This window comes from Larus michahellis, chromosome 4 (genome assembly GCF_964199755.1).
Source record: "Larus michahellis chromosome 4, bLarMic1.1, whole genome shotgun sequence".
Classification (NCBI taxonomy): domain Eukaryota; kingdom Metazoa; phylum Chordata; class Aves; order Charadriiformes; family Laridae; genus Larus; species Larus michahellis.
Window position 1 is genome coordinate 84791260 of NC_133899.1, and position 27857 is coordinate 84819116.

Genomic DNA, 27857 nt, shown 5'->3' on the forward strand with positions numbered 1-27857 from the left:
TAGAAATTACAAAAATACATTTTATTTATATTTTATTTTTAAATAATAAAAATGAAATTTCATATTTGTTTAAAGATTAGCATTCCAAAAGCTTCTGCAATACTTACAGTATTGGAGCAGAAGGTATCTGTATATTCTAGGATAACTATGTATCACAATCTCAGTCAGGGTTTATAATATAATTATTTTGGGGAAAAAATAGCTCTGCTTTAAAATTTTGTGCTTCCTCAATTTCTTCTTCTATCCCCTATTCTAGTCTCCTCTCTCCTTCTCCTCTCATTTTACTGATGGCCAAAAAGCTAAACCAAGTTCCCTTTCTCACCTCAGTAAAGACCAAAGAAACTCAGGGAAATGAAATGATCAGACAAAATAGCACAAGCAATTGAGGAAAACTAAATAACTTACTGAAATGAAGCACATCATTACCTTTAATTCCAGTTGACATCAAACATGCCCCACACAACAAATTTTGCAACAACTTCGGTTCCCAAAGCTAATTGCCAAAGGAACTGAAAACAATTTTTCATGATCTCCAACTGTTTTGTACCACTGCAAAAGATGAACTACTGTCCCATTCAACTGGTTTGATTTTCTTTTGGGATTGGAATCATACGACAATGCAGTTTAACAATTAGTCACCTTTATCTTGCACAATATAAAGTCAGCATAATTTCTGGAAACGTTCTCTTTTTCACAAAACATTAGTATTTTTGTTAATTCATCTAACAGTTTACTTATTTACAGGTTAATATAATAATCAGGTCCTCTACATTCAGAACTTCCTGGGTGTGCATTCATGTTCCAGTGTAATCAAAATCAACTGCAGCTTCAAGTAGCACTTTCTGGCATCACTTTCGTAGATATCATTGTTTAAGAAAGAGAAAAAAGCACTGTGTTAAACAGAGGTTTTCTTGTCCAAGCAGGTATATTCATTATTCCAGGCTGGAAAGACTTGCTGAAAGGTCTCAAGTTTACCAGCTTCACATGCATTCAGAGTGAAAAGCCTGAACATAGAGCAAATGCGAATAACCTTTTTTCATTTCTCCTGGAAGCTTCTAGCACCAATATCCTCTGTTGGCTCTTCGTGCATTATATTCTCTCAAGCTGAAAAAAAACCTCCTCCATAACTCATCAGTGGCATTCAGGGACAAGGTAGCCACCGATTATCAAAATATCATTAACCTTCTTCACAGTCTTCTCTTCTTTCACTTCTTTGTACTGTTAATAGGATGAGGAGAATCGGGGCTATTTACAGGACATTTATTTGTATTACTTACTCATCTCGAATTCTTTTGGTTTGAATATGGTCTTTAGAATGAAAAGGCTGAATGACTCTGCATTGCTGAAATCAACATCCCTTATACAATGCCCTGCAGCAAACAATTAACATGGCCACCGCCACACCTCCCGTGGCCTTTAGCTAACCGTATTCTACTGTATTTTCTTCTTTAATCAAAGTTTTGACATGCAGAAGTTATTTTCAGCAGCTCTACCTTTGGGCCTGCAAATGAAACATCGTGTGGCGCAGACACGTCTAGCAGCATCTCTAGTGATGATGGGTCATAGCACGAGAGCTAAGTGACAAACAGTTGCGTATGATCAACCTTATCCATATTAAACAGTTACCCGGCAGCATTTCCTTAGCTGGCAAGCAGAATTATGTATCTTCAGAGTCCTGTGGCTCTACTTTAAGTCATTTCATAGCGTTGACTTTTCAGACAGAGAAAAATGCCATCACTGTGGCACGATTCACAGCAAGTTTGTAACTGAAAATTAAAGGAGTCGCTTCCTTTGCTACCCCAGGTTGCACGATACAAGTACTGTGCACAAAAGATATTAGACCTGGAACTCAAACATATCTGTTTGCTTCTTGGCCAGTTTAGCAACTTCTTCTCTTATTGCCTTTACGAGGGCAGCTGTAGAAATGTTGGTGAGAGGAGTGTCAGATGGGTCGTTTTCTGTCAGGCTCTGCTGAGAAGCTGCGGTGGACGGCAGAGGAGCTTGTTCCAGGCTGGGATGCATGCTCGCCTGCTGGCTGTATTGGCGAGGAAGTCGCGAAGGAGAATTATGTTGGTAGCGCGGCCTCGGATATGCCTCGATGTATCCAGGTAGTGGTACCTGTAGAGCATTGTAATTATAGAAAATTATGCAGAACAATTGATCCGTAGTGCCACCTGCCAGGAAACACAAACCTCCCTGGGGCAGAATAAGAAGTAACAGATAGGACCACATGAAGAGAACATAAACCTTATACTCCCAAGCATCCATATACAAATGTCTGTCTTGGCACGTGTCATTTATGCACACATGTCAATGTACCAATTCTCAACTCCTCAGACTGTGGCAGCAAAAACACCTTGCAGGGGAAACATTGCATGTCCTAATTTATCATCACTGCAAAAAGTCAAGGGAGAAGGCTTTTCTGGAAGTGTGTCCTCTGCTTACCAGCCCTAAACATTTCGGTTTTAACCAGACAGCACCACCACGTTTCAGGACACTGAAAAGCCTAGAATGGAAAAGTGGAGTTTGCTGATTTGCAGCCACTGTCTAATCCAAGTCATCCAAGTCTCTGGACTTACTGTTCCTAACAAAAACTCACCAGATCCAGACAACAGGCATAAGCTCAGGTATGCCAATCTGGAAACTCAGCACTGATTTCTCAAAAGTATCAGGATTTCTGGCTACATTTAACAGAATTACATGGTGCATTCACAATTTCACTCTGTTATTGTAACTTCACTGATTTCAGCCTCATGTTACACTGGCTAAAACTAAAATAATAACATAGGCCCTTTAGTCACTGTGAGATATTAAATTTCCTTCACAAATCCATGAAACACGATACCGGTCTTTATAGTCCTCAGAAGTTTTTTAATGCATCAAATAAAAATAGTATTAAATAATGTTTTGCAAAAGCCTATAAAACAGGAATCTATAGACCTTCATTTTGCAGAAGGCTTTATGTTGTTACAGAAGGCAACCCACAACATACTACTAGGACAAGACAATTTCTCCTTTAGAAAAAGCTTACCGGCTGATCGATCTCGTCCACGCCAATGACAAGTGAAATTCAGTGATACTTCTTTATGAACTGAGTAACTCAGAAAACTACATTTACCTACACTATACTCAGAATACTACACTTAGAAGTTAACCAATAAGTTTCCAAACTCCAAAAAGTTAACTTTGTAATTCTTTTTGCTTTAAATGGGAAAACCACTTTTTTTTACTTTACAAATACATTGTTGCTATATATATGCATATAATACCGGCGGCCAGGCAGATCTCTCAGCTAATTTTTTGTATTTGTCAGGCTGAGGTGTAAGGTGCATCACCCACCAGGGCTAAGGCTTTGGTGGGTATGCCAGAAGCAAAATTTCAGAATTATAGGTGTCTGCGAGCAGGCTGAAATGTCAATCTGTGAAACATCTGCCAATTTATATACCTTCTGGTAAACATGGGGCCTCAGCATGGACTTCAGAATGATAGTTTTGGAATTTCACTTAAATCCTATTTTGGCTTTGGCCCTGTGAGAGTTTAACAACCCCTTGGGTGCTTTTGAAAAACTTACCACCTCAGGCACCTAAGAACCTATGAAAATCCAACCCCTAGGATATCTTGGATATCCGACAAGCGATCAAGAGAATGTCAAACACATTCAATATGGTGTGATGAGACAAACATAGGAAGCAGGGGTGACATGAAAGTGATCATTAAATGCAGTTGCCTCTGTTTAGTTTACAATAGATTATTCAAAAGACAAACATTACAGTAGTACAAGATGTGAACACACCACTAGGGGCCACCAGGTTCCTACTTTCACTAATCAGCATCTAGCGATTTGGAAAATAAATGCTTTGTCGGACACGATTCCCTTCTGCCACAAAACTTAATGCTTCAATACTTACCATTTAACTGAGAAAAGCATACTTTACAGTAAATTAAGCTTATAAAATAACTCTTTGTTGTCAAATCTCCTGTTTTCTCTGTTCCCTCCTTTACAGTCCAGCCAGTGGAAATGCATGAATAATACAGAATTTCAATTTTCACCTTATAAATAGTAAGCCTCTGCTCTCACTAATTTTCAATAAAATCCTGGAAGCATGACTGAGCTATGATCCTGGGGCTCAGAAACCAGAAAGCATCCAAAAAACTCAAACCCTGAGTATTTAGATCTTTTTTTTTTTGCAGTTCCATTCAGGCTTTCTGATCATATTATGTTGCTAACACTATTACTAGTTTGTCTAGTAATAGTTTTCAAATAAAAACAATTTCTTGAAAGATTTGTAGTCATTGGGAGATAAAAATTCTTTGTAGAAACTGCAGTGGTTTGGGTTTACATTTTTTCATCTTCACCTGCAAGGTCAAAGGAGGGCTGAAAGTCTGAGTAACAAGAAGTTGTTACGGCTCTGTAGTGGGTAAGTCAAGTCAAAAGGAATATTTTTTTCCATTGGATTCCTTATTGTCACGTTTATTTTTCAGACAGCTTCTTGCGTCCCTCTCCATTCCTGTGTACATTCCACTGGCACTAACTGCTCTTCCCACCTCTTTCCCTGCAGACGGGGAAACCCACAGCAGGGTTACAAACTTCCAGAGGAAGGAACTGGTGGCTGGAGACTTGTGTTCCAGTTTTGTCCGGTTTGTTTTCAGTCTCCCCTTTTGACAAGTGATACCTGACTTTTTTTTTTTTTTTCATGGCACTGCAGCCAAGGAGTAGGGATACAAAAGGAAAAAAGAATGGAAGACAAGTAAAATACTTTTCCTGGTTTGTTTTGGGGTTTTTTTCCTCCTTTTTCTTAAAGAAGACATTTTAAGTGATTGCTTCAGACACAACAGGCCTCCTGGATTTAAAATGTCAGCAGGATTAAAAACAACCAACAAAAAACAAAAAAAACCAACCACCCAACAAATAAATAAAACAAGGAAAAGAAAAAGGGTTTCCATGCTTTAAAGGGAAACTCTGGGAAGGAATATGTGCAATGGCATCAAAACATCCAGGTGTCAGGTGCACATCAGCAGATGCGCTCAGCTTACAGCTGAACATACTTCTTTTTTCTTGACAGTTCAGCCTACAAATTCAGACTTGCATCTGACAGTCAAACTGAATTCTTTCCCTCGCAGGCATCAGGAGCAGTAATAAAGATTTGGCAACACATAGCTGCCCCCAGGAACATTTATATGACCGTGTTGTCTCTTACTTAGCTGCTCAAAGCCAACTATTAGACTCCAACTGCAATTCACTAAAATATTCTGTTGATGATATGCGCATGGAAATAGAATCCATCTCCCAGTTTGTTTAGCTGAATTGGTTCTGCATAAATACCAGATGTGAGCTCAAGCAGCAGAATTGATCTCTTTTTTTCCTAGTGGAAAAAAAGCCCTACATTTTAGAAATTGTTTCAAACATGATGAACTACTGCAATTCATTGTAGGATGTCTCAACTTTATTTCTTTGAAATATAGGTATACTTTGGGCTAAAAATTACATCTGTCCCAGACTAGGATTGTGCAATTAATTATTTAATTTATGATCTGTCAGCGCAGCCTGCAGGAAGACGAAACACTGCGCAGCGGGGCTGCGGCAGGGCCAGGAGCTAGGATTTGGGAGCCAGGCTGCCTTGAGAGAAGCCTCCAGGAGGGAAAGATGCTCCCCAGCTTCCAAACAGCACAAGGCCATCTTGAGAGGCAGCATCACCTACTCCTCCCCACAGGCCTATCCAAATATTTAACCTCTGTCTTGGGAGAGAAAAATGGTACCTAACCCACTGACTTTAAATAGGTGCCAGCCCCTAATCTGGTGAATGATTTAACTCTCTAGAAGACCTTACTTACAGTTCGTGGGATGGACAGCTAAAGTATCTATGCCCCCTCTCATAACTTTTCACTGCTAGAGATTATTTCCATACAAGGAAGAATTATCTTGCTCAGATTCTTTGCTGGTTTCCAAGCATTGCTTAAAACCCCTGCTGTGCAAATCACAGAAAATGTATGTAGTGAGAAAAGCAAGGAAGCTTACTGAGTCTGCCCACTGCCCTGGTAATTCATTCTCTCCAGCATAGGGCATCCAGGCTTGGTTCCTGTATGCGGTGGGTGGTGTTGGGATAAAATAGCCTGTGAAGCCAGGTCTGTTTGCTGCTGGTATGGCAAACACTGCTGGTACGGTATTTCCTATTAAGAAAGAGAGTAGATATAATTAATAGCTGACATTTTCAGTTATAAATTAGAAGGTAATGCTTATGAAGTAACTGGCCTCAGTCATTTTTTTAATCTTTTTCTTTTTGGTGCGAATGTGATCACCATTGGTTAGATGTAAGGCTCCCACCATCTGAGTAGAGCATCTCTATAATGCTGGGAAATACTGGAGAAGACAATTTTGCAGTTGTCTGTAATCATGCACAGCCTGCAGATAAAGATATAAGGCTGTAGTCCTTAGGACTTGGTCCTTGTAACAACTGATCTTCATCAAAACTTGGAATCATTAGGAAAAAGGCTTTTTTTCCTCTTACATTTGCTTCCTTGTATTCAATTTTTAGCTGTTTTACCATGGGTTTCAGAGTAGTGCACCTTTCTTTTCAACAGCAGGTTATAGAGCATTCAGTTTACACAGTAAAACTGTCTTAATATCTCTAGGCAGAAAACCTACAAAAATGAGTGAGTGATACATTTAAAAGGCTGTAATCTCAACAACCCCATCATAAAACTTCAGTGCTTCTAATAAAAAATACCAAGGCACTACCTGCTCAATTCCTTTCCCGGGAAGAGTCTATGACTGCAATAAATTATGCAGCTATGACTTAAATAAACATCTCCAAGGAAACTTATTGACACCAAATCTGTTTTATCACTTCTTGATCAAGTTGTATGCATAGGGATGTCCAGGAAGCCTTCCACTAAAATTCCACTATCATACTCCAAGTTGGGTGGGAGAAACCAGCCTTCCTAGTATGAGGTTCAGCCAAATCTCTGGGTATGGTTACATCTGCTCTTTCAGGTAGGGTTTATAACTGGGGCTCACAGAGATGCAGAGAACAACATTGTTCTTGCTGCAATTACTCAGATTATCCACAGGAAATAACTAGGCTGTCTAGAAGACCAGCATCTTCTCACACGCTCCCACTACTTCCCTTCAGAGAAGCCGTCATGACTCCATGTATTCGCCAAGTTTAGAGTAAAATACAAATAACTTTCTTGTCCGGTAAGACTTCCTTCCTCTAGTGTCTATTTACATGCAAAGACAGACACCAGCAGCGTACCACTGATACACTAATGCCCCCAAAACCTCATTCCTAAATCCTGGGTAGGAAAGCTCTGTATTGTATTTATCGGGTAGTAAACAAAGCATGTGGACGGTGTGCTTTGAGTATTCAGTTATAATATATGGATATGTATTTTACTTTTCAGATTCACTGAATATAGCAAAAATAACATCACTTTTCTGAAAGCAGAAGAGCAAGTAAGCCCATAAGACAACAACAAGGACAACTCAAGCATTTTCACTGAGGAATGGACACACCGTAATGTTGCGTAGATGGGCACCGGCTCTATACTATAGTCAATGCAGAGAACACAGAATTCCTCCCCCTTCTACTTGCACATCATTTGAATATTGCCACTAATTGTAGATAGTCGATATGATACCACTGCATAAGAGGTGCTGACAAAGTGACAAGACACGGGCATTCCTCTGAAATTCATACAAAGAATAATTGATAGAAATTAGCATCACTTACTGGCTGCTTCAAATAGCTGCCCCCCCAGGACGTCACTTACAGCCCTGACAAATCCTTGCCCCTGGACACCCTGCAAGAGGGTTATGCTGCCTACTCTGATAGATGCTGGGAATACTGCATGGGCACGTGCACAGAAGTAGAAAGACTCGAAGAGTTACACCCATCCCCAAAGTAGTTTCCACAAAAACAGTGATTTATAGGTTGTCAGTGACCTTCCATGCAGACCTAGGCCAGAAGGGCTATGGATGTAATCAGGGCATGCAAAGAGGATAAAAATATATTTTGTAGTATAATTCTCTCCAGAGCAGAAACATATAATCTGTTTCAACACGGTCCCAAAAGAAAAAAAAAAATCAGAAAAAAAAAAGGAAGAAAACTAAGGGATATGTCATCCAAAATACGGACTAAAAACTTTTATGTTATGCTTGACATTTACAGAATGTTTTCTACTGTTAGGGACTAAGTCCTAGCCTTCACTTTGCCATCAGGTTGTAGGTGAAAAGGCACTATGTCAGGGAGGATGCTGGAGTCACCCAGCCCTCAGAGAAGTAGTCTGTGTGGAATTGCTGTGGACCAGTGGGATCTAACGATGTACACCTGCATGGTAGGTAGCCACAGGATATATCTCACAGGATCCCTACTCCCAGTTGCTTTGGCCCCTTGGTTTGGAAGGAAGTGGGATAAGAGAAGAGGTGTGGGCAATCCTTGTTCTTCCCAGGTCACAGACAGCACAAGATTTGCTATTTTAAATGAGTCAGCAAGACACGTACAGAGAAGAAAGGACTGCTCCTGTAGACGACATATGGCTTCTACACCAAAACACTCTTAATTTAACCAGAGCAAAATAAGCTACCATTCAAAATGAGCACTCAATTAGCCGATGTAGTACCTTATCCCAAATTCTTACTGCAACATCGTTATTTTCGAGCTGATGTTGATGGGCTGCATGAGAGCGACATTAGGCCATTTCATGCCAAATCAGCACCTGCAGCAATGTTTCTTCATGTATTGAGGCAATAAAAATTATTTTCATATCAGAACATTGTGTTACGGTTGCAGGTTTCTCACAACTCTCCTTGTCTTTCCCCGCATTACAGCCTTTTTTCGAATCTATCATATACGAAAGTTTCCTCCAGCTACCCCCAGAATTATTCTGGCAAACTCCACAATGTACACAAAAATCACTTCGTCTCTTCTGAAATGCAGCCACTCTTCAATGGTAACACAACATACCTGTTTTTAACAGACAGCAATAAAATCTCCACATCACTGGAAATGATAAAAAAAGTGTATCACAGAGAACACATTACTGTAGACACAAAGAAAGAACTCTTGGTATTGTGGCATATTTTACAGCTTGAAATGCTTTTAAATGAAAGGGTGAGCATCTGCTCTTTTCAGATTCACATGCACAATTTGCAGAAGGTATGACAAGAAGTGAGAGTAGAATGGGTCCTTTCAAACCTACTATATTTAATTAATTGACAACAGATTTGCATATCCACATTATTATTCTCAGTAGAAGATGTTGAATACAATGGAGATAACTCTCTAGTACTTCTGAGGAAGCTAAGAAAGAAATTTTTCTGTCAGATTCACAGAGAAACGTCTAATAAACCTACTTATTTCAAAACCTTGAACTGACAATGTAAAATTTTTTTAATCATGTAAGCTCTTTTCTATAGCTCTTCAAGAAAGCATTTTTTGCCAATGAGAAGCTATTTCAAATATTTTCCCAGGTAAATGTTATCCAGATACCATCAAAACAATGTATCAGCTTGATCTCGTGATAAAATCAATTCATTCGTAAACAAAATTCATATCAAAAGGACCAGGAACTTACTGGGCCTTTAAAACTGGGACATTTAGACCCAAAACAAGTTCTGCGCTTGAGCAGGAACCACCTTCTCCAAAACAGGAGGGGAGATGAGCTAATGGATTACCTATGACTATGCCGAAAGCACCGCTGCCGAGTGTTTTGAAAGGAAAGGGACACGTGTCTTCAACTTACACCCCTCAGCAGACCACTCTTGTGACAAGACTAGGGCTTAAGTTTCTCAAGAGGAATTAGGGGAATCATAGAACAGTGAGGCTGGAGAATCCCAGTCTCGCACACGCTATTCTTCGTGTCCATTTGTTTTTCCTCCCTTTCCTTACAAACCAAGCAGAGCTGAATGCCATTAAGCTTCCTTCTGCAGTACTACTTATAGCCCCATTGTACATACTCTATTTCCAAGCGCTTGGCCTGATATTCTTGACTGATAAAACAATGGAAGGATCCGCCTCATTTCTCCGTGCCCCTCAGAACCCTGTTACCCATCTCTCCTGCTTTGGTTGTTTCTGTACATGGTGCAACACAACATGCGAGTAAGGCAGCAGTCCCAATACTACAACTTCTGCTTTTGCCAGCCAACACTCTCTGTACCAGCCCTAAAAATTCCACTGGATTTCATGGTACAAATGAACTGTTTTCCTGGGCTTTAATAATTCAGAGTCCTGATCAGTGAGCCAGCAGAATGCCATACTTGAACCATCTGGTACATTACTGCTGGATCTTACCTTCAGAAATTACCATTTCTTGGTGCTTCTGCAGGATAAGTGGTATTTTACAATGCAGCTGATGCTGCATTTACAAAGGAGCAATCCTTTGTAGATCTCCTTCAGTTGCACAGAAAAAAAACCACCTAATACAGTCTTTCTCCAAATAATCATCTGTATTTGCTATATCCCATACATTCATTTATACGCAAAATACATTGTGAGGCTCTCAAAGCTGCAAGTTGGGTCTGCACTATTTTTTCACCTGAGTGAAAAGCTGATTGATCAAGCGGACCAACAGACATCGGAGCTCTCGAACCAGGTGCAAAAGCCGCCTGATCATGATGCTGGGCCTGATCTGCCCCACTGGACTCAGGTATTCTCACTTTGCTGCCAATATCTGATGTAGACCTGTGCATTAAGAAAGGAAAAAATAGAAACTTTTGTCATTCTGACTGACAGATGAGATTCATAGCCACATACACACCTATCAGCTACAGTATGACAAGCCATCTGGGCACAAGCTATCTGATTTTGCTTTGGCATGACAGAAGTTTGAACAGTAAGTCTGGAGAAGTCTGAGAACAACTTCTTTAGCCTGGGCGCTACTTTGCCAAAGCAGGTTATTACCATTGCACAGAGCCTTTGCTTGCTGCTTCAAACAAATGCCTGTGACACGCAACACAAAACCCAGAGCTTTACCACAGCTCATCAACACAAGAGTGCAGACAATACCATATTACTGCAGTATATGTGACATGGTATCGTATAGTAGGAGACTACTATCATCAGTAATATTAACTGCACTTGGGAAGATGAACAAGAATAGGTCAACAGTGTCCGTATCCTGAATGTTTGGACACGGTTACGATATCATTAGCGGCCCCTCAGGAAAGTTTCATTTGGCCCGGGTGCTCCCCAGCAGCTCCCAGCAGGCCTGCAGTGCCCCCAATTGCAGTTTGCACCTGGCAGTACCCAGCAGCACAGCACAGAAGGCTACATGAGTTCATCCACCACAGAAGTGTAAAAATTCCTTGAAATGCATTTTGTAGAGTCCCATACTGCGAGGAAGAGCCAAAATGTATGCACTGGGCTAAGGCAGTCAGGCTTTTGCACGTGTTTGGCTCCAGAAACGCAGGTATGAGATATCCGAAAGCTAGGCAGAAATCCCCGGACCCGGGGTACTGAGAAACATCTTACAGTTCATCCATATCCTGTTGCAAGTCCTTACAATAGAGAAAAGCGGGGAAAACGACAGAGCGAATTACCTACCACCCATCTGCAATGCAATACGGCATTATGCGCGCTGAGGCAAAGCATATTTTGAAAAAAATCGGAGCCTGGATTTCCTAATTTTATTGAAACTGATTAGCTAAAAGAAGAGAAAATTCATTGTTATTCCTTTCCTTTTCATGTTAAAATGAAATAAAAACAACACGTTTCTAACTTCATGTGTGTGTCTCTATAAGTGCCTCGTAAGTGGCTTGTAAGTGCCCCTTCAGGGTTTGCCCCAGTTCTTATTACAACAGTGGGTTTTAGAGATGAAAATAAAATAAAATAACAGATAAATACCTCCTGAGAGAGGCAACAGCCACAGGACCTGTTCTGGGAGGGACTGGGGGAGGAGGAGAACCCATTACCATCTCAGGAAGCTGAGAAAATCTGTAAGCCTGTAAAGGAGAAAAACAAATATTTTCTGAAACACCAGTAGATCTCACTCAAATTAAAAACCAAAAGACCTCAGAAATTAAATACCTGCTTCGCGTGCCTGCCAACAGGAAGTTAGCTTTTTGTGGCATCAATAGTAATTGCATTTTATTTGAGAATTTACAGTGCTAGGGTGATTTTAGGATGTGGAAGAAAACATGAAGAAATTAGTTCAGAGCCAAGATGAAGTCTAATTAAAATAGAACACATTAAACACTATCTCTGAGACATTTGTAACCTTGCTGGCAAAGCAGATCTGTTGTGATTGCGTGAGACTCAACAGCTGCTTTGGACCCACAGGAAAAAGATCTCAGTATTTTCACTTCCACCAGAAAGAAAGTATTTTAAAGATTCAGAAAGCATCCTCAGAGCAGCATCTAGTGAAGTGAAGCTGCCTGTGAGCAATGCATATTTCAACCTCTTCCTTTCAGCCTCGAAGAGATGAAAAGAAAATTTTCACAAAAACCCCAAGCTCTGTAACTTTCTAAAGCAATAAGGAAGGTCTCAAACAGTTCTGAAAAAGCAGAGTGATTTGGAACGCAGGACCAACCCACTAAGTCACAAAATCAAGCATCTTGCCCCCATAGCAATTCTGGATTTCATCACTAATATATGTGAAGGACGACTAAAGATGTGCTTGAAACCCATGGCACCCAAGAAAGGGGTAGGACAAGAAATGGGTAAGACAAAATTTCTCTTCTAAATTCTTTGTACTGCTATGGATTAGAGGTCATAATTTTGCTAAATATACTTCAAGGCAGAGGGATGATATCTCTCCAGCACTTCATTGACACTTTTCTTCAACACACTGTGGTTTGGGCTTTGTTTTTTTTAATTACACTTTTATTAACAATGCTTCAGAGCAATGCACAGAATTTAAGATAAGATCACAGCTATAGCAAATAACAAATTATGGGAAGGCTGCCCAGGATCAAGACATAGGCATTTTGACAAAAACTAGAGTCCAAATTCCAGTGGTGGGGCTTTGGCCCCTTAAAAGAGAGATAACCTGTTTAGCCAGAGAAGCTCCCTCCACAAACAGCAGAGAAAGCTAAAACCAGGCTTCCGTGGGATGAGTCACTCTCTTATCTCCTGCCTGTAGAAAGAGCCTACAGGATTTACGTGATTAGCTCAGACTTAACACCTACATTTAGGTTTGAATTTGGCAATATAAATCCCACGCTAAATATCAGAAATCACTATCTTTCACTAACCTTCTTTAAAAATCAGACATTTAGACGGTGTTCCAATACCTTCTTTCTCAAATAGCTGTAAAACTGGGTTAACACAAAGGAAAGGTAACTTATCAAATACTGACTTTGATGTCAATGTCTCTAAGGGAAAAGCAATACAGACCAAGCATCTTCCTCCCGCCTCTCACTTCCACCCCTTTTAAAGCAGGGTAGAGTCCCTCAAAGGCATGTCTATGAAAATAATTTTTCCTTTCATGCCACCTACAAAGTCTCCTAATATTTACTTTCACCAGGCTACAATGGTATTTAAAGTATTTCTATATTTAGGTAGAAAAAATAATCTAAAAAGGCAATGGTACATTTCCTAGCCAGAGGTTGGAACTACTGATTTTTAATGAAAGAACTGTATAGAAAAAACAAATGCTATTCACATCAAAGAAAACCTCAATTAGATTTCTCCTAATAGCGCTGAACTTGAAATGGTCTGCAATGCCTCTTCTGCATCTGAAAATCTGGCTGTGCTCTCACAGGCTGAACCGAACGCTTCCTTCTGGCTCCACAAGCCTTTCATCCCACATCTTCCTCTCAGCATGCATTTGTACCAAGTATGAAATTCTTTTTTTTTCCCCATTTTAGAGGCACGGTACATGAGCTTATGTTTCAGAGCGGTCAGTGACTCCAGACACTATTTGAGTATAACAGGGTAGACAGAGACACAGAGGTAAATTTGGGGTTTCTCCTGTGTGTTAATGGACGTGCTTTGGCATACAGACAGAAAAGAGGGATCACAAAAAACATTTCACAAATGTGCCGCAACTTGCACTGAAAATTTTTGGGGAAAAAAAGGCAAAATGGAAAATCAAAGCACGTATTTTGCTGCTTACATATGAGATAGATAAACAGTTTTGAGTGAGTGGCAATATTTTGCTAATGGCTGGGCAGAGGGAATCCCGTTAAAGTGATAAATCCTGTTAGATCTGCTATGCCACAAGGAGGAACAGTCCATCCTGGGGTATGGCAGTCAGTCAGTCCTCTGCATGCTGAGTTTCCACAGACACCAAAACCACAATGAGAGGGGACCCCAATAAAATTTCTAGAATTTCTCCCATGGGTTGGGGCATTAGTGTTTTCCTACATGCAACACATAAATGGAAAAAAAACTGTTCAGAGGCTAAATTAAACCAAGGTTTCACTAGAGAGCCCTATCTGTTATAGACTTAGATGAGCCCTTAGCTTCAAGGCTAACTGGAATGATCGTAGAAATAAAGTCACTTCACTGAAATTTGTGCACTGCTGTAAATCCAATCAGAAAAAAAAAACAACCAACAGCTGATTTCACAGAAAATTTGCCTAGTTGTATTCTTCAAAATTAGCTTATCCTTTGAAAAAAAGTGTTGCATCACTTCTGTTGTTCACCAAAAAAACCTACCAAAACCAAAAACCACAACAACTTAAAAAGAGAAACATTCTGCACGGATTCCAATCTCTTATTCTGTTGAAAAACGAGGACTGTATAAAACAAAGGCTGTAACAATCACTGGCAGTAATCAAGTAATCAAATTTGAGGTTCAGGACAGATTGCACAGGTACCAGACCGCCGACCCCACATCACCCTTTCAGGAAGAAATGCCAATGAAGGAGTCTGTTGTGTCTAAAACAAACAATTTAAAAAGCAAACCAGTGAAGAATTTTAAAAAGTAATAAGTGCAGTTTAGCAGAGAAACTTCAGCCTCTGGGCCCAGGAGACATACAACACAACTCTCTGGAAGAAAATTCCAGCCACCAGCAGACACCGACACCAGCATCTTCTACAACCCACAAAAGTCTAAGGTACCACCTGTCCGGATGCAGGAAAGAAAAGTTAAATCGGCACACAATAACTAAAGTCTAAAGGAGAAACTGTGCAGTTAGCTTTAATCTACATTTCCCTCGTTGCAGTATTAAAATATTTTTACCACCTTCAACTTAGAGATGTATTTGTCTTGGGTGAAATTATTCAATGTTGCCTTCTAATTACAGAAGTATCCCATTTCCTTACATCTCACCATGGGAATTATAGGGGCAGCGTCTTTGTTTACTCGTTGAATGATTTAACTAATTTGATTATTACATTGCAATCCAGGAATAATGCAAACTTATTGATTTCAGCTGGGTTTGGTTTTGCTTTGCTAGCTGTCCTGTTTTATACTTAGTTCAGTAACTGTTATTGAAAGTGGCTGAGCTTTGGTAAAATACTCTCACTTTACCTCTGGTTAAATGAAGAGAAGCTCTGAGGACTTGGATACATTACCAGTCTCTCAGCCTGCAAGTCTGTCCATCAGTGCCTGTTGTACGGTGCTAGGTCTCACCTCGGGACCCAGAGCTCTGTTACTCTCACTCCTCTTTCCAGAGCACTGAAGAGGAGAGATGGGAACTGGCCCAGCCCTGTAACAAAGAGGGGTTTTTTATCCCTGGCTGCAGCTCTCTGCTCAACTAAGCTCTGCGAATTTCCAAAGCAGTAACGTGATCTGCGGAGGCCCAATGCTGGCGGTGGGGCTTGTGTTATACACTCGACGCTACAACTCCATCCTCCTGTCTGTAGTACACCAGCTGGATGACAAGGACCCAGCCAAGTGTTCTCATCCCGGTTTTGGAGGCTTCAGAACAACACTAAGAGCTTGCATTTTCCTAGCTTTTCTCTGCCAGGAGAGAGCCCCAAATGTATCACAGGTCATTCATGAGCAGTTTGACAGACAGACATTCCCTCACAAGAGCTACAGATAATTTAGGTATTAATGCTAACATGTAAAAAAAACCCACAGAAGGCTTCAAAATGGAAAAGAAAAAGGAAAAAGAAGAAAGATGGATGTTCTGGAGAGATACACAACTGTTTGATGGTGGGACTAGCCAAGAAGTTGGCTGCAAAAGATCGATGATCCATAACTTGGAGGAGACCTGAAGAAACATAGACCTGAGGAGTGGTTCTGGTCCCCTGAAAGAGTATGGCACAGAGGGAAACACTGAGATGGAGATTTGCATGCAGATTTTCACTGTTTTGCCTCAATCTATTTCAATTTGTGCTTTATAAAGTTAGAGAACATTTGTGCTAGAAATCTTATGCCGCACATGTATCACCTCTGAAATGCTTTTGCAATAATAAAACCTAGAGGTGCACTCAAGGTACTGTAAAGTTTGTGGGATCTTGTGCAAAGTTTCGAGTCTAGTGTAACTGGACTGCGAAGGGCCAGACCTCACACGAGTGACGGGCTGAAGATCTTTATACTTGCATTGTATCTAAAGACCCAACGGAAAAGCCAGTGTCTGCATTTGTTCCATCCAGGCAGGGAAAATGCTCTTGAATACAGATTTCAGAATACAGAAATTGTAATAGCATTGTTAATGTTGACTTTTAATTGCCACTAAGAACTGAATTTTAAGAAGGAGCAAAAATAAATGTTCTTGGTTTGAAGAGGTAACATCCTCCCCCATAAAACAAGCATCCCCGTACTCTCAGCCCCAAAAGCTGCCACAGGCTGCTCCCTCAACCCGGACACCTTCCCGGCCTGTCAGTCAACCCGCTCCTGAGCGCTCCCTTTTGCAGCATCTCCAGCAGAGATGCTCAGCAGGGATATCCCGCGCAGGCAAACCAGTGCTAAGATGCTGAGAGCAGTAATTCTTCCATTTTTTTCCTACCCACAGGTCACTTTCCACACACGTCTCAGCTGGAGATTTTTCAATTCCAGTCCTCCATCCTCATTTAAAAACTTGGTAAATGGCTTACCGTACTGCTCGTATTCGTGAAAATGATACACTGAAAACTATGAATTAACAGCCCTTATCCAAACTGCAGTAGCCTGTGACTATGCTAATCTGTGGCGACCAATTATCTTCAGGGAACTTTTTAACACTATCTTCAAGATGCCAGAAAGATAAGCAAATGCTTAATGGTCCTACACATGCAGATGATTTAGAAGAGTAATGAGTGTTAGAAAGAAAACAGCGAAGCATTCGCCAAAAAAGTGTGGCTATTACATTTTTCCGAAATCTGCCGCCATATAATATTTTAAATTTCATTTTAGAAAGACTCTCTCAAGTGTCAAAGTAATTTGACTACCCATTAGCTGTCTCTTAAGCTTGTAATCGAATTCTAACCATAAAATATGATTATATGCTGCATGAAGTTCATCGGACCGATTTCAAAGTGCCAGAAATAACCTTTAGCATGATTTAAAGAGCCCCAGCCTGAACTTTTGCAGGCAGTGCCATTGGCTTTCAAATATGTTCAGAATAGTTCAGAAGCAGCATCCCTTAATGCATTTTTTTATTGCCATGGAAGGAAGTCACAGCAATAGTTATTTTTGAACTGAGGACATTTTTCTGCATTATTCTCTTATTCTCATCAGAGTAAGGGACTCCATTTGAAGTGCATTCTTTCAAAAAATATTAATTTCCAACAGAAAGAACCCTTAAAATGAACAACTTTTCACACTGATATTGATAGATGAGCTATTTCTCATCTGAAAGCAATCATGTCTGGTTTAGATTTGTAGCTGACATACAAGGAGGAAAAGAATTTGTTAAGTTTCAGAATAGCATGTGTGGGAATTCAGGGGTAGTTTAACATGCCAAGGGTGCACGCAGTACTACTGCAACTCTAGATACCTACAAAATTCCATTCACAATTTCCATCTGTGGGTTTCATTTCTTAATTTATTTATTACTTTTGTGAGGTTAGGACATATTAGCCATGATTTGAGTCTAGAAAATGAGGGATAAGGAGGTCGACCAAGAAACCTGTGGAATGAAACCTAGAGTCCCAAGTCAATCGCTAAAACTGCAAGAGTGTCAATACCAGCCCACATTTCAGGTCACTGTGATTATTACACTTGGTTCCCTCTCTTGCAATCTCAGTGATGGACCTCATGCAGAAGTTTTGAATGCTTCACACCCAGCTGCCTATGTAGCTGTTCTAAAAAAAAGCAGATTGCTTTCTAATGTGCGTCCAGTGAATAGAAGGAGACATGCAAACAACTTCTTGATCTGTTGAACAGCCTGGAGCTTAGTGCAGCCCATTCTTTCAAGCACAATTTAGACAAGACAACCTTGCTGTTAAAATAGATACGAAGAGTCTTCATGCAGGAGACGGTATGGGTAAGCATACATACATACACCCCGCTAGCTGTACTTATTTACTCTTAGCATGACTTTACATCTGGTGTTAAGCATGTAAATGGGGCTCCATCTTTAAAAAATGTGTCCCAGAGTAGAAATATCTTTACGTTATTACTAAAGAGAAGTTTCACTTACTGGTCTCGGTAAACTGTACTGATACATTTCTGGTCTGTATGTGGGTACCCACTGTACGCCCCCTCTAGGTCGGGTCATGGTACCAGGAGCACTGGTCACAACCTCCGAGTAGGGCAAGTGTGGTGCTGAGCTGTACGCCTCCTGCCTGCTCTGTCCTCCGTGGCCCGCAGAGGCCAGGCTGAAAGCCTCTTCCAAGAGCATATGCATCTGCTGTCGAACCTCATCAATGGAGGGCTGAGAACTTAAAGTTGAGGTCTCCGAGTGGCCTTTGGCCTGACGGGACCTGGTGTAATTCCGAGGCTCGTTGACACGGTCAACATTTGTTTCTTCTATAATTTCGGGCTCAGTCTGTTGGATGGAATAAAAGCACGTATACGTAAAAAGCTTTACAAGACAGTATTTGTGCTGCTTCACACAAAACATTCTCAAACACAGATGTAACATTTACAAAGTCAGGAATTGTGACAATATAGACGCATGACAAATATTGGAAAGGAGTGATAAGATGCAGGCGAGTATAATAGCCTTTCATATCCTACATTGTTTGCTGCAAAAACTAGCAGGGACGCTCTGCAGCAGATTAAATTGTTAATGATTCACTTAAAAACAATTTGAATTAATGTGTAAATTCGTTTCTTAGTTGTTAGTATCAATGGGAGTACAACCGTGCCAGGAGGAGTATGGCTCCTTAAATAGTACCATCACCATAAAAGACCCCTTACAAGGGACCACTTGTTACAGCTACAGGGACTGAAATTCTTTTGTCCATTCTCACATGTTAAGATTTCAGAAGAATTAAAGTTTAGGAGTTTTCCTGAACTTTCTTACCCAGTCAGGAATGCTAGCAACAACGCCACAAACTAGGTCTTGTCCCTTGCAGAAAATATCCTGACCCAGCTCAGTCATCTTACCTAGCCGCCAAACAGTAGTTACAGAGAAATTTATCCAAAACTAATGTGGGAAAAGTGAACAAAGCACATACTCTAATGAGCAGACAGTACTTGTGCATCTTAACTTGAAGAGTTACTGCTGGGGTAATTCCTTCTGTACAGATAAGTACCAACAGAAATCACCCCCCCATTTTTTTGCCTGTAAATCCAAAACAGAAAAAAACCATCATATTATATGAAATTGACAGTGAAATACCTAACTTCATCTATCTTCTGTAAGATTAGGTTTCCAGGCTATGGTTTAAAAAATTAACAGGCAATCTGAAAAAGCAACCAATTTCTAATTCTTTAAATATCAGTAAAATGAATTCGAGACACTAGGATAACCGGAATGACGAATAGGATATGTACCTCCTCCTATATATAGCACGCAGTTAGAATTGTGTTAGCATTTAAAATAGCCACAAATGAAAGAATACAACAGGATGTTCTTATTAAAAATTCCAGCACTGCCCTGCTAATGTACTTGAGTGCTCTGCAGCTCCTGCTGTGGCATTTATTTTTTTTCCATGTAACAGTGCAATAACTTTCTATATACCTGCCTAGATAAGCAATTGTGTCCCCAATCTTTTGCAAGCTATGTGTGGTCATATATATCATAGGACTGTCATAGCACATATTTCTTTATCTGCAAAGTCAAGTATCAAACTGACCTTCTTTTATCAGCCATTCAGAGAAGAATTACATGTTTATTCTAAAGACTGACAATACATTTAAATAAAAGATCTTAATTTGTTTTCTCTCTTAGCTGTTATAGCTATATTTTGTACTTAATGAAAATACAGCAATAAAAAAAGGAAAATTAATTATTCAAAGGAATAAGTAATAATTTGAGTATTAGACTTTAACTGTAATTTATGCAGTTATATATATATGGTATATTAGCCAAATTCAAAACCACAAACCCCAGTTTTAGGCTTCCTAAGTGGTACACATATCAGACTCGGGGAGGAACAATGTAATGGCACAAAGTTACCTTAAACTGAAAAGCTTTGTAGGAAACATTCGACTAAAAAATTTCCCTGCATTTTGATTCCATTATCTGTTCATTACAAGGTAAGGTAACCAAAAATCAAGTACATTTTAGAAGCTTGACTATAAAAGTCAGGTAAATTTTAGAACCCTGACTGTAAAATGCAATGGTAGTTTGCACGTATAAGTGCAACCAAAGAGCCTCTGAAATCACACTGCCCCAACTGGATATTCCTAACCGTGGTTCTACTATTTCCTCACCGCTGTAAAACTGTCAGTGAATGGAATCCCGCAAGAGACCTACCAGTACCCAGCGCTGAAATAAATCAAGTCCTCTACTACAACCATGGTGAAGCCATTAGACCTCTATAGAATGTCTAAAATATATCATATGAATAAAGGATGCATATTAGTAGTCAACGTTAAGTCAGCTTTGATTTATCAATATAAAATTTGGCACGAAAAACTTGGAGGGGGCTGGTGAGCATTAGCTTTCCTCAAATTTTAAAATTTATTTCAATTCATCCTATCATTTTCTGATGTATGTCGTTTGATTTCATGCCAATTGAAACATGTAAGTATCATAAATAGATGCCATTATACATTAACTTTACCATTATAAAAATACAGATTTTTTCATACACAGTTATTATGTAATATTATATAATACAGGGAACTGGAATTACATGAAGAAAGAAGAGTCCTGCACTGAGAGTTTATACACTTCTGTTATAACACTGCTGCTGCAACTATATCAGTAAAATTCTTCCTGCAAACATTAACATGTAAGCTTTTTGAGGAGTTACATTAATTTAACTATATAAATAAAATTATGCCAGCAAATTCGTCTGCATATTGGTCTCTTAGATACATATAATAAGGTCGTTTTCTTCCTTTCACACCAAAAAGAGCATAAATATTTTCCGCCGTAGTATAAAGCTCGTTATCAGTCTAAAGGTTCTAGACTCCTTCAGTGTAGCATTCTCTCTACTCACAATGTTCTGTGAACGTGTTGGACATAATAAGCATGTTAATAAAGTCTCCTTAGTCTACTCGCTAGGTGGTGATAATATAACCCTCTTGGGATTATTTAAAATTGAAAGATAGGTACTGTTCAAAGATAATCCATTTATAAAAGATATTATAAAGGCAAATAATATACTCAGAACATCAAACAGTAGAATGTACGCTCAAAAATAATACAAAAAGCTACGTATTCTATATGGACAGGTATGTAACTATTGAACCTCATATCCTGACCAGGTTTTAGCTCTGAGAAACAGAACCATGATTCAGAGAAGTATCACCAAAAAAAAATCATTATAGGAAGGGAAATATTTTTAGAAAACCATAACTGAATGTTAAACCGTATTAAAAAAAAAAAAAAATCAATAGTATAGAATGGCAGATTTCTGAGCTCTTACTTCCCTCTCCTATTTAAAGCACGAGGCAAAATCAGGCAGATCATAAACTCTCAGGATTTGGTTGTGCTTATGAGTCTAGCAGCTCTTAAGGAGTTTTCTTGAAGCGTGTGGGGAATCTTAGTCTCTTTTTCTTGAAAAAAAAAAAATCATGGTTGAGAAGATAAACTCAACAAATAACTGGGCATACTGGTAACAGCTCAAAAAAAAAAAGTTACTTGTTAATTTGTAAAAAGAAAAATATGGGCTATTTGCTTCATTAATTTGATCATTATGAACTGCTTATGAAAGACAAATTTCACCATTCATCGGTAGGACTTGTTGCTAAATAATCTGGGAGGAAGAGGTTAGCAGTAATCTGAGAAAGCTGGAACTTTAGAACGACAAAGCGGGTGTCAAAAAACGGTACAAGAAGTTACTCGATAAAAAAGAAAGGACACAAGATTCGGCATACTAACAAGCCCTTTTTCACCCACTTTCAGAGGTCAGATTTACAAAGGTGTTTAGTTGCACCACTGGCGAGATCCACACAAATTCCATGCATAAATATAGATATAAGTGCCCGCCCGTGGGTATCCTGGGAGACGGAGCCTGTCAGACACGGCACAGCTCTGAGCAACCTCAAACGGGAGTGAGGGAAACCAGCCCACGCTGCACGCTGAGGCTTGGGAACTAAATTTCAACATCCTGTCCCATTTTCCCCCGGCATTCTTCTGCTTTCAGACAGGAAATACATTCAGAGTTAGAAGCGGTGCACTGCAGTGAATCGGCAGCACGTCGGGCACAAGGAATTTTACGTAACTTCTCAGTAAAAGACTGTGCCAGGGACAGCTCGCCCAACCGCAACCTTAAAAGAAAGGTAAAAGCAAACTCATGCGTGATGTGCACACATCTCAGAGTTTAGCATTGCTTTTAGGACCTTTCAGAATCTGCATAAGCTCATTAATCTGCTTTCAAGGTTTTAAACTATTTTTCATTAAAATATATTTTATGTATTGTATACACAGTATATTAAAATATATTTTAAAAATCTTTTGCTAACTACTTACAGCGTATTAATTTTGAACTAATAGCAGGAAGCCATGCCCATTCCCAGAATGTTTTCAACATTCATTTCAGGAAGAGACCACCTATGAAAAACTACCTTATATTAGCATATTAAAAAAAAAATTCTTGCTTTCTTGAAACGTATGTTTTTCAGGATACCGAAGGAGCCTGGCTTAACAATGTTTTTATTATCTAAGAAAACTCCAATAATAAAGGAAATATTTAAGCGGGGTAAAAAATATATATATAGATCTATCTTTTTGCAAAATGTAAAAGCTGTTTTATCAGGTTATACCATTCTTTTTCCAGGCTAGAGCGATGTATTCTAGTGCCTCAGAAAGCAGTGAAGCAGTCATCCCACTTACATGGCACAACATGACTCATGCAATCTGATGGGAAGTGTCCAAATGCAGGAAATCGTTTAAGAAATCTGACACCTACAACATGCCCTGAAGAATTCTTAAAAAGAATTGAGCTTCCCTGAACGCATCCCCTGACCTTGGTACATTCCTTCACCTTGCCAAAAACGCATCCCTGGCAGTTGAGAGAGTTGACAATTAAGTCCCACACAAAATGCTTGTCAACTACAGAGTTTAGAAGATGAACAACCACCGGATGAACTTCCTTATTTTCCAGAACGGATTAGACCTTTTCCAGGGACTGATCTTCAGGAATAGCTGAGCTACAGCATTTTGGCGAATGATTGAAAAATTCTACATAACCCTGGTGTGGGGACTATTTTTATCCTCATTCTGGGTGCACGCAGTGTCAACTGACACCCAGTGTGTGTGCAGACTGCAGAAGACAACTAGCCTTGTGTCTAGTCTAGCCTTGTGTTGGCCGTGCGTGTTCCTTGGACCATAAGCCAACATCTCCTCTGGCTGGTTTTGACATTTACCTATTCAAAACTCTCCCCTTTCCAATGTAGTAAAAGGACAATATCTGTTCCTAGGGGATTTCCACAAAACACTGACATCTGGGTTTAAGTGAAATTCCCAGAAATTGATCGTCCATTCTTCTGAATCAAGAGACCAGCACCAGGGGTACAGAAAAGAGGATTTTAATTGCAATAAAAATAAACTCAGTGTCATTTAAGTGGCTGCGTACTTAGAAGTATCTAAATTCAAAATGTAATACTTTGACAAATAATGAGTTTCAGTGCAAATGTTTTGTTTGCTTTTCAGACCGTGAAATGATGTAGAGCTATGAAGTACGTGAAAGAGTCTGTGCTCTGAGTATCCTGAGCCTTTTTCAGGACGCTGAGTGCACGTAACGTACTGTAACATTAAATACCCAGTGGCCCCCTGGCTTGCAGCTTATCAATAGTTTCCTGGTTTTAGGAGTAAGTTAAGACTTTGTTGAGCCAATTTCACTGCGTGTATCTGATAAACTTACGTCATATCCACTGTTACGGATTCCACGTCTAGGTCTTTCCCGAGTCACAAGAAGATCCATCTCAGTTTCTCCTGGGCTAGGACTGTTCAAAGACTGCCTGCTTCTGTATACAGAGTTCTTCATCGGTTGCCTGGAAAACAGGAAACAAGAAAACAGTAAAACAAAAACAAAACAAAAAAATGACAGGCAGCAGTTTTCAGCACTTACCTTTACTCTAAAATGATGACGTTCATAAAAATGCCACTTTATTATAGGGTATTCTTTTCTATTTCTATTATTCTTTCTATGTATATGAAGTGCTAGAAATCAATAATGTTATTAAGAGATCATTAATTTTATTTACTGTTAAAGAAAATAAAGCTAATAAAAGACACGGACATCATATATGGGAGCTTATCAGATGAAATACGTCCCAAGAAGATATCAGAACCCTTTCAACCTGAGCTGATATGATTCAAATTCATAAAAAAATTAATAGGTGCTATTATCAAAAAATAATACACACTCAGATGGGGAGCAGAGGCTTTGGTTGCTGGTCCTGAGCAACGAGAGGGAAGCGGAGCAACGCTCCACTGAAACAAACACCCAGCAAAGTGAACAGGAAGAGAGGCAGGAGTGGGAGGGAACTGCCTGCAAGATGCTGGTTTTAAATAGCCAGTTTGGTAACCAGCCACAAGTTTATCAGAGAGCTGTTCTCCCTGGGATTAAACCGCTTCCAGCATAGCTCTGAGCAGCACTGGGGCATCCCTAGGCACTGAGCTGTCACCGCGGTGTGCTCGGAGGCAAGGGGACAGCAAATGACCCAATACCCAAAATATCCTGTAATCTTTCCAACGCAACCATTTCTTTCCTTGTTATTGGTTATAGAAAAACAAACATAGCATTTCTCTGTAAGATATAGAACATAGCTGTACTACATAAACCCTTCAGGGGCGGTTGCCAAATCGTGATACAGGAACTTCATGCTTCGTCAAGCTGCATCTTTTAAGAAGGCTACATCTAAAGCAAGAAAGTTTAGGAAATGCTGTTCTCATAATATATCTGGCGGTTAGTCAGCTTGTCGAAGAGCTAAAAGCAGAAATTTGAAAGGGGACTACTGAAGGGAGAAGGCTTCAGTGACTTTTCCATCATTCTCATATGCTTGCCAGGTAAGGCGAGAGAAAACGCAATCCTGTGCTAATATTTGATCAAAGGGCAAAAAATGCTTGCATTAAAGTGAGTCTGTGGCCGAGAGCTCTATTTGAGTTATTAAGTGGGGTAAAAATGAGGACTCCAGAGTTTTAAATGTTTGGGACTGACTGAATTGATTACAAAGAGATCTACTACAATATTTGAGATATTTGAAAAGCCCAGGACCATTTCTGTAAGTGACATAAGAGGAAACTGTGTTAAGTAGCCTGTGTTCTGTTCAGCAATTACAAAGACTTCATGGTTTAACCTCTCAAGAACCACCAATGAAATGAAAAGACAACACAGTCCAAATAAACTCACTGATAAGAAGAACTAATTCTTCAGATGTCACAGATTTGGTTAACAGAACTTTTTACCTCGAGAGATTAGAGCCGCAGAAACCGGTTTGCGGAAATCCAGACAGACAGACATTTACATGATCAGATAGGGTAAAAGGTAGGACAAAAAAAAAATATCAATTTCACACTTCCGATTAAACCAGGTACTCAAGCATGTACTTAATTTTAAGGCAACTTTCAAAAACTTCTGTGTGACTTCTAATCACAAATCTCCATGTGTGTGGTTGAAAGTCCCAAATGCACTGCCAAAGCAGAGGACAAGCAGAGGTTTTGGAATAAATTTCCCCTATAAATATAATATCGAATAAATTAAAGTGCCTTATCTTGTTTCTTCCAAGACTATACGGTCGGTATCACCAGAAAACATGGGGAACTAGGTTATGCTAAGGCTAATCGGATCTGACAATCTTTATGATCCTACATTAAAGGTCTCTAAAATTTCATACGTGTTTTACAATAGGTCCATAAATACTTAGTTGATGCTGCTGTGATATATTTTCTAAGGGATTCAAATATACAGCTCTCTAATACGTGCAGATTCTTGACCTGATTACAAACTATTAAAGAAAACCCCAGAATAGTGCATAGCATCTGTAGGCTCTTAAAAATTGCCTTGAGATTGCCAATCAGCTCATTTAAGAAAGTTTTACTAATGAGAAAGGAGGTATGAATGCGAACAACTGGCATTCAAATGGGTTAGTGGGCGCCTTCTGGGAACACAACTGGAACATTTTGAAACATGAATTTTATGGTACAGAAGACTCAAAAGTACTAAGAACACAAGGCTGTTTGTTCTTGAACAAATCAAATCATTTAGTGGCGACGTTTTGTAAATCACTTTTAAGTGCAATTTAAAACAGATCCAAAATGTAAAGATGATCTTGAATAACGTAATCAACTGCATCTTTATTTTCTGCTATATTTTAGAAATGCTGTAATAATGTGATTTAAGTTAGTGGAATATACACAAAACAGAAAAGAGTGGAATAGACCTTTTCCCTAGAAACTTTGAAATCTTTGACTTACTTCTAAGTGATATTGTTTTTAAAAAAATGTATTATTTTTTTCAATTTTTAATTGCTGGAAATATAATGATACAAAAAATAATGATACAAAGCAGAAAAAGTTAAAAATCAAATCTTTTCAGCTTTATGCTAACCTAGGTTACTTTAAAAGCAATTTTATTTCATTACAGAAATGCAGTTGTATAGATTCACTTATCGATAACCAAAACACACATTGCGTTGCAGTATTATTCAAGGTTTTCCTCCAGGACTATGCCAATTTAGCCATCTTATTTTAGGTAGTAAAATGAAGGCAATAGTGCTGTCATGTGTGTTGCAAAATATCAAGTTCAGTTCCAGGTCTTAGTTTGGAAATTTTAGCATGGACTTTGGAATTGGTTTGTTTGGAAACATCTGCAACACCTGTGAAGTTCCCTAAATGCTTGTGTCCTTACAGAAAGTGCATCAGGAATGGTTCTTCTCTCTTCCTATGTAGGCATAGAGACTATATATTTAAAGAGCAAATCTAGCAGTCAGCCTTTTATGGTTCAGCTACAGAATGAAATCATTCCTCTACAGCAGTATACCTGCCTTCAAGCAGTTTACATCATGCCAGTGATCACTATCTCAAATAGACTATGACAGCTTTACACAACGCATTCGAAAGCACGCAGAAAAAATGCACTACGGGACCTTTCAGCACATTGGCACATGAACAAACAAACACCAGTATATTTAACAAAAAGCAGATGGTTCGCATTAAAGCTTCATGTGTAATGCTTTAAACATTTCCTACATGGCATGTGACACATAGTAAATATCCAAAGTAATGCCTCAGTCCATCACTATATGTACGACACACATATCAATGTTTCTCCTGTTTCATTTATGTCTTCTGGACAGGCTGTGCAGGCAGAGGAGGGCTCCTGGGTGCTGAGGGTTTAGTATCTTACCTTTTCTGTGCACTTGGAGGAATTTATTCCTCCTTCGCTGGAAAACTGCACAAGGAATGATGCCCCAGACCCTCCAGCAAGGACATAACACACAGTTAAGTTCAGCATCTTTTTTCTTCGTTGACCAGTGCA

The 27857-nt window shown here is 39.4% G+C and overlaps 1 protein-coding gene across 9 annotated transcripts in view; it reads right to left on the reverse strand.

Moving 5' to 3' along the window:
- Nucleotides 1-401: 401 nt before the first annotated feature.
- The window catches only part of KIAA1549L (KIAA1549 like), a 136934-nt gene continuing 109478 nt past the window's right edge, over nucleotides 402-27857 (reverse strand). For 7 of the 9 annotated variants that reach the window (XM_074586184.1, XM_074586179.1, XM_074586178.1 and 4 more), the window contains 6 exons: nucleotides 24240-24369; nucleotides 18455-18802; nucleotides 11841-11938; nucleotides 10534-10679; nucleotides 6017-6168; nucleotides 402-2118 (listed from right to left, as the gene is read on the reverse strand). In XM_074586184.1, coding sequence (XP_074442285.1) covers nucleotides 1837-2118; nucleotides 6017-6168; nucleotides 10534-10679; nucleotides 11841-11938; nucleotides 18455-18802; nucleotides 24240-24369 — 1156 coding nt within the window. In that variant the 3' untranslated portion in view covers nucleotides 402-1836. The remainder of the gene's footprint in view (nucleotides 2119-6016; nucleotides 6169-10533; nucleotides 10680-11840; nucleotides 11939-18454; nucleotides 18803-24239; nucleotides 24370-27857) is intronic. The other 2 variants (XM_074586180.1, XM_074586181.1) reach the window with 2 other exon arrangements.